This window comes from Staurois parvus, unplaced genomic scaffold (genome assembly GCF_062004578.1).
Source record: "Staurois parvus isolate SC_StPar_1 unplaced genomic scaffold, SC_StPar_1.0 ptg000034l, whole genome shotgun sequence".
Classification (NCBI taxonomy): domain Eukaryota; kingdom Metazoa; phylum Chordata; class Amphibia; order Anura; family Ranidae; genus Staurois; species Staurois parvus.
Window position 1 is genome coordinate 977,208 of NW_028317830.1, and position 8,072 is coordinate 985,279.

At 46.1% G+C, this 8,072-nt stretch overlaps 1 protein-coding gene across 1 annotated transcript; it reads right to left on the reverse strand.

Moving 5' to 3' along the window:
* Positions 1-6,321: 6,321 nt before the first annotated feature.
* Positions 6,322-7,227, reverse strand: LOC149470662 (taste receptor type 2 member 40-like). The gene has a single exon (XM_089661318.1). The coding sequence runs from the start codon at positions 7,225-7,227 to the stop codon at positions 6,322-6,324; it is 906 nt and encodes a 301-aa protein (XP_089517444.1).
* Positions 7,228-8,072: the final 845 nt, after the last annotated feature.

Sequence of the window (8,072 nt, forward strand, 5' to 3'; positions counted from 1 at the left end):
CCCTTGTGTTGGCAACACCAGAGAACTCCCCAATAGAGATCAGCAGCCCCTTGTATTGACCATAGCAAAGACCTCCCAATGGTGGGCAGCCCTTTGTATTGACCAAACTAGAGACCCACCAGTGGAGTGCAGTAGCCCCTTATGTTGGCCACAGCAGAGAACTTCCCAAGAGGGATCAGCAGCACCCTGTATTGACAGCAGTAAATAACTCCCCAATTGGATGCAGCAGCACCTTGCATTAGCCATAGCAAAGACCTCCCCAATGAAGGGCAGCTCCTTGTATTGACCACTGTAAAGATCTCCCCAAAGGAGGGCAGCCCCTAGTATTGACAACATCAGAAGACCTCCCCAATGGAGGACAGCCCCTTGTATTGACCATAGTAAAAATCTCCCCAAAGGAGGGCAGCCCTTTGTATTGACAACTGCAGAGATCTCCACAATGGAGGACAACCCCTTGTATTGACAACAGAGACCTCCCCAATGGAAGGTAACCCTTTGTATTGACAACAGCAGAGACCTCCCCAATGGAGGGTAACCTCTTGTATTGACAGCAGAAGAGACCTCTCCAATGGAGGGTAACCTCTTGTACTGACAACAGCAGAGACCTCCCCAGTGAAGGACAGCCCCTTGTACTGGCAGCAGAGACCTCCTCAGTGGAGTGCAGTAGCACCTTGTACTGACAGCAGTAGAGACCTCTTCATTGGTGTCCCTGACAGATATATACAACTATGTACTGGTCAAGTGTTCTAGAATCAGCAAAATACTGCAAGATTAATTTTATACAAAATTACCTTTTTTCAAATATAATGTTTTAAAGAAAAATCAACCAATGAATTTTGAGATCCATGTGTTCTTCTCAATCAAGACGTCACGTTTTTAATCCCACAATGGAAGTAACTTTTACAATTTTTTTAAATTATTGTCATAGAATTTATACTTGAGTCATTTGTTTCCAATTCTCTTTTCAAATTTATCTTTCTGATTCTGAAGAAATTGTGGGTCCCCTGTACTTTGGTTGTGTTGTATCGGAATGTTGATGCTTCTATGATTGCTATAAATTTCCTAAAACTCTTCTCCTAGACGAAAACTTCGGAATGTGAAAGGAGATCGCAAAGTGTATTTGTCTTATCTTGATTGGTTGGTCTGGTTAATTTGTACCTACATTTCCAATTTTTTTTAGTGTGAATCAGTAATGAAAATTCTTGCCTACATTTGGTGACATTTCTCATTCCTGTATTCTAGAATTTGTAAACTAATTTGTAATAATTATAATATCTATGACTTCATATGATTGCCAGATTGCAAATGTATCAAAATAGTCAATTATCTGTATAAATCATAAAGTGTTTCCTACATTCTGTCCAGGAACTCTGTGCATTCTCAATACTGTTACAGCATAAAATCATGTACTAATGTACTGCAGTCATCTTGTTTGTGTCATTTTCCATCTTCTAAGGCTGAAAATAAAATATTTAAATGGAAGCAAATGTAGTTAATCCATAGACCGGCATATTTGTCTTGCCTCCTCCATTTCATTGGCACATATAGAATTACAGCCGTCCAGCTCATGGCCCCTTGTAGATCATATTTGAATACAGTCATTGGATCTCTCCAGCTTGGTGTTCAATGACTGACATCTATTCAAACTCCTTCTATTGAAAGTAATTATCTTTACAACAGTGACGAAAATGATGATGTTTGCCAGTAAGCCTTGACATGTGTTCTTGTTGAGTTGATTCTTTGGTGGTAATTTACAGGGTTAGGAATTAATTGAGGATCTGAGTCAGGTGGAACATTTCTCTGAAGGAGACACAACTACACAAAAGAGACACCTCAAGGAGCAAATCCTGAGACACCTCAAGGACCAAATCCTGAGACACCTCAAGGAGCAAATCTTGAGACACCTCAAGGACCAAATCCTGAGACACCTCAAGGACCAAATCCTGAGACTCCTCAAGGACCAAATCCTGAGACACCTCTAGGACCAAATCCTGAGACACCTCAAGGACCAAATCCTGAGACACCTCAAGGACCAAATCCTGAGACACCTCTAGGACCAAATCCTGAGACACCTCTAGGACCAAATCCTGAGACACCTCAAGGACCTCAAGGAGCAAATCCTGAGACACCTCAAGGACACCATAGTCCATGTTTGTCTCATGTCCTAGCATTGGAGGCCACCCTTGGCTTGTGTTGAGTTGGTTGAAGGGCCCCATATTTCTTTCCCATTTCAGAACGCCCCTAGTGGTGTGAGTTGATACAATGGAACAGCTGCATGGATCCTTGTTTCCATTCTGAGAGAGTGGGTGGGAGGGATCTTTTCTATGTGATTACATTTGTTTTAATCATGGGGGAGGGGGAGTATTTGGGGATTATTAAAGGGGTGCCCAGATTCTGATAAGCCCCCCGTCTGTAGAGCCCCACAACCACCACCCAAGGGTTGCAAGAATGAGGTCCCTATCCTCATCAACATGGGGAAGGGTACTTTGCCAAGTCACCCCCCCCCCCATGCGGAGAGCATGTGGCCTGGTAGAGTTCAAGGAGGGGGGAGGGGGTCACATGCTTACCCGTCCACCTTTCCTTGCCAGCCAGGCCATATGCTCAGATTAAGGAGGAGTTTCACTCAAATGTGGAAGCTCCACTTATTTGCCTCCTCCCCCCCTCCACTGCCATATTTGGCACCTTTTGGGTGGAGTGTATACCTGTTTTTGACAGGTACCAGCACCCACTTCTGGCTCAGTGAGAAGGAAGTTCAGTCCCCTCCTCCCCCTTCCTTCACGCAGTCTCCTGGAAACTTTCACAGATCCCAGGAGACTGCCGGACCAATCAGGATACGCGGCACGACTTGAGCATGCACAGTGGGCACCAAGCTGTAAAGCCACAAGCTGTCACAGCCTGGTGCCCACAGTAGAGATGCCGATGCCGGGGAGGAGAGAAGGGGAGAAGGGACGGCGCGGGGGGGGAGAGAAGGGACGGCGCGGGGAAGGAGAGAAGGGGAGAAGGGATGGCGCAGGGGAGGAGAGAAGGGGAGAAGGGATGGCGCGGGGGAGGAGTGAAGGGGAGAAGGGATGGCACGGGGGAGTAGAGCAGGGGAGAAGGGATGGTGCGAGAGAGGACAGAAGGGGAGAAGGGATGGAGCGGGGGAGGAGAGAAGGGGAGAAGGGATGGCACGGGGGAGGAGAGAAGGGGAGAAGGGATGGTGCTAGTGTAAGGGTGTGATGCATGGATTAATACTGGTGTGTAATATTAAACTGCAATATGCTCTTTGGTCAGTAGATGGCAGCAAAGTACAAGAATCGATTTTGTAGTGACTTTTGCTAAGACAAGATAAATGCTTATTTACCCTATAAAGTTTAATGAATACTAATTTAGGGGCCGAGTAGGACCCTCAGAAGGGTCATAGTGAACTGTAAATGCAGGTTTGAGGCTGCAATTAAGAAATGACTTACTGCATCACAAACTCTATGGGAAGGGGAGGAGTTCCTGTGCTGAGGAGGAAGTGGAGTTTGGGTCTGTCTGATGGATGCTGAGGACGTCTGGAGAATCTGTGTGGGGCCTGGAAGAGGATTTACGGCTCACAGGCGAATCTGGCGAGGGCACATAAGGAAGATTCACAACGAGACCAGGAAACAAGTGACTGTATGGTCCGGTTCCGGAGTGGGTCAGGAGAAAGCACCAAGAGCCTGCCAGGGAACCGTAAGTGCGGCTTTGCCACAGCACATCGCACCACACGTGGTCAGTGACATTTTGGATATACCAGAAAGTTACAAGAGACACACTCCACTTTCCTTTGGACTACAAATAGTATTGCACAATACTTAGGGTGCACCCCAACATTATATCTTGCTCAGGAACATTCAGGCGCAGCCAGGCTGCTTTCTGGACATTGGGGAAAAGTCCGCAAGTACGGAGTTAGTGTTAGACAGTAGTATTCTTACTGCATGGTTATGCGATGTTATCATTCTGTTTACGTATGCTCAGCTACATGATCACTATAACTGTTCAGTAAACGTAATTGTTTTAAAAGAACCGCTGTCTGTGTGGCATCGTGTACCCTCTGAATCTGTGGGCCCAGCCCTCGGTCTTCCTTCACGAGAGAGGACAGAAGGGGAGAAGGGATGGCACGGGGGAGGAGAGAAGGGGAGAAGGGATGGCGTGAGGGAGGAGAGAAGGGATGGCGCGGGTGAGGAGAGAAGGGATGGCGTGAGGGAGGAGAGAAGGGGAGAAGGGATGGTACGGGGGACTGGAGAAGGGGAGAAGGGATGGCGCAGGTGAGGAAAGAAGGGGAGAAGGGATGGCACGGGGGAGGAGAGAAGGGGAGAAGGGATGGCGCGGGGGAGGAGAAAAGGGGAGAAGGGATGGCGTGGGGAAGAGAGAAGGGGAGAGAGGATGGCGCGGGGGAGGGGAGAAGGGATGGCGTGAGGGAGGAGAGGAGGGATGGCGTGGGGGAAGAGAGAAGGGGAGAAGGGATGGCGTGGGGAAGGAGAGAAAGGGAGAAGGGATGGCACAGGTGAGGAGAGAAGGGGAGAAAGGCTGGTGCGGGGGAGGAGAGAAGGGGAGAAGGGACGGCGTGGGAGAGGAGAGAAAGGGAGAAGGGATGGCGTGAGGGAGGAGAGAAGGGGAGAAGGGATGGTGCGGGGGAGGAGAGGAGGGGAGAAGGGATGGCGTGGGGGAGGACAGAAGGGGAGAAGGGATGGCACAGGTGAGGAGAGAAGGGGAGAAGGGATGGCACAGGTGAGGAGAGAAGGGGAGAAGGGGAGAAGGGATGGTGCGGAGGAGGGGAGAAGGGATGGCACAGGTGAGAACATCGCTGGACCCCGGGACAGGTAAGTGGGTGTTTATTAATAGTCAGCAGATGCAGTTTTAGTAGCCGCTGACTTTTAATAAACACAAAAATGGCTGGAACTCCACTTTAAGGGTCTGGTATGAATTTTCTGGGGGATCTCAAACATTTTTTTCATACAAAGCACCCCCTTAAAACCCATAGCGGACTCCAAGGGTCTATTATGTGTTTGGGGGGAATTCTCTGTTTTTTGCTTTTCATTCTTGTTGGGGGATGTGCTAAATATTACAACAACAATAAAGAAAAAATGAATCAGTTTAAATTTCCAGAAAATTACATTTCATTGCCGGCTTCTATCAGTTGCTGTCAAGAAGCCGGCAATGATGGCTGTTAAAGCGGCGTTTCACCTGGTATGGTAACCCCCCTCTTAGACATGGTATGGTAACCCCCCTCTTAGACATGGTATGGTAAACCCCCTCTTAGACATGGTATGGTAACCCCCCTCTTAGGCATGGTATGGTAACCCCCCTCTTAGACATGGTATGGTAAACCCCCTCTTAGACATGTATGGTAACCCCACTCTTAGACATGGTATGGTAACCTCCCTCTTAGACATGGTATGGTAACCTCCCTCTTAGACATGGTATGGTAACCCCCTCTTAGACATGGTATGGTAACCCCCCTCTTAGACATGGTATGGTAACCCCCTCTTAGACATGGTATGGTAACCCCCCTCTTAGACATGGTATGGTAAACCTCCCTCTTAGACATGGTATGGTAACCCCCTCTTAGACATGGTATGGTAACCCCCTCTTAGACATGGTATGGTAACCTCCCTCTTAGACATGGTATGGTAACCCCCCTCTTAGACATGGTATGGTAACCCCCCTCTTAGACATGGTATGGTAACCTCCCTCTTAGACATGGTATGGTAACCCCCCTCTTAGACATGGTATGGTAAACCCTCTCTTAGACATGTATGGTAACCCCCTCTTAGACATGGTATGGTAACCCCCCTCTTAGACATGCTATGGTAACCCCCTCTTAGACATGGTATGGTAACCCCCCTCTTAGACATGGTATGGTAAACCTCCCTCTTAGACATGGTATGGTAACCCCCTCTTAGACATGGTATGGTAACCCCCCTCTTAGACATGTTATGGTAACCCCCCTCTTAGACATGGTATAGTAACCCCCCTCTTAGACATGGTATGGTAACCCCCTCTTGAAGAGTTGTCACCAGAACAGGTGTTCCCATTGGAATGTTTCCCCTCTATTTCTGTTCTGCTGACAACTCCAAACTTAGGATTTTCTCATCACTTTCAGGCCCAATGACAATGATTCCCGGGACAACCCGAGAAGGTAAATGACCCAAGTAAAGACAGCAATTATAACTTGACAGGAGATATAATCCTTTCACACTCCATACAAAACTACAAGCTTCACCTTTAGAAACATTTGAGTCTGATCACCATCACACTATCAGAATAAAATGTTATACTGAATATTTAGATATCAAGGTGAGGATCCTCTACATTTTAAGTCTCTGTGCTCCTCCAGCTTCTGGTCCAGAATCTTTGCAGAATAAACCTTCTCAGCTTGTTGCTGGCCTGGAAGATGACGGCCGCCTCAGCCGTTGGAGATAATAATTGTAAATCCCAACAGACTATATACAGTGAGGAAATTTGAAGAAAAATGTCCACTTGAGACATGCAGAGGATTGTGCAGATGAGAAGTAAGAAGAAGATTGTCCTCAGTGCCGTGACATGAGCCTGAAGATTTGGACGTGTTGATCCAGAGTCGTTATTCTTCACCCTCCAGACGTGTCTCAGCAGAAAGAAGAAAGTAAGGACCAGGCACAGGAGACTAAGGCAGCATGGCAGAACGACACCTAGGGTGTTTGCAGACACAAAATAGGAAACAGTTTCATGGAATCTGTTACCAGAAGCTTCTGTCCTGTTCTCAGAAGACGGGATACTTCCTACATACAAAGCCCAGAGGGTCGGGACATTCATAATGAATATTCCAAGTGCTGTCAGGAATAGAAGTTGACTCAGGAAATTGGACACAATTCTCTTGAACCAGATGAAGAACCCATAGCTGAGATTGGTGATGCTGGTACAGTAATGAGCTGAGAGCCAGAAGGTCAACCAGAAGTTGTAATATGTCAGGAAGTAAATTGATGGGTTCATAAATCTACTTACTTCTCTAACATAAAATAACTCCGGTCTCAAGACATAGAGCATTCCATGTAGACTCATCAAACACTGGAGGACAATATTCACCATTCCCTTAGCCAGAAAGATCCCATCGGTGGGACTCAACTTCTCCTTCTTCCTGATGCTGTCCAGGTTCCCCATCACAATACAAGTGTTAGAAGGTATTGCCAAGACGAGTCCCAAGACTGCAGAGATTACAATAGACAAGGAGTGCGGAGACAACATGTCCAGGTTTGGTGTGACTCCAGAGAGAGACGACGGCACATGTCCAGAAAGATGTATTTGAGGATGGAATTATGGAAATAGTCTTCAGAGATCCGTCTCATGATTGACTTTGCATAAATGTGATGGATTTCATTGCAATGCCGACATCTAAAGTACGGAGCACACCGAGTAACACAATCTCTGAGACATTTCCATTATATTGAAATGATTGACCACTTCAGGACCATGACCATTATATACACTCAGTACTATGACCATTATATACACTCTGTACTATGACCATTATATACACTCTGTACTATGACCATTATATACACTCTGTACTATGACCATTATATACACTCTGTACTATGACCATTATATACACTCTGTACTATGACCATTATATACACTCTGTACTATGACCGTTATATACACTCTGTACTATGACCATTATATACACTCTGTACTATGACCGTTATATACACTCTGTACTATGACCATTATATACACTCTGTACTATGACCGTTATATACACTCTGTACTATGACCATTATATACACTCTGTACTATGACCATTATATACACTCTGTACTATGACCATTATATACACTCTGTACTATGACCATTATATACACTCTGTACTATGACCATTATATACACTCTGTACTATGACCGTTATATACACTCAGTACTATGACTATTGATTTTCCAGCTTCCATTGACCATTACATTCCCTCTGATCTCTACACTGAATCTATATTTCTGGTATATAACATGGCGCTGTTATCTATCAGTTACATATTTTTATGTAATTCTGGCACATTCAGGATTCAGGAATTTAGGGGGTATTGGGGGTTATATAC

Coding starts and splice junctions, on each gene's coding strand:
- LOC149470662 (XM_089661318.1), bottom strand. CDS start 7,227: ATGTTGTCTCCGCACTCCTTGTCTATTGTAATCTCTGCAGTCTTGGGA.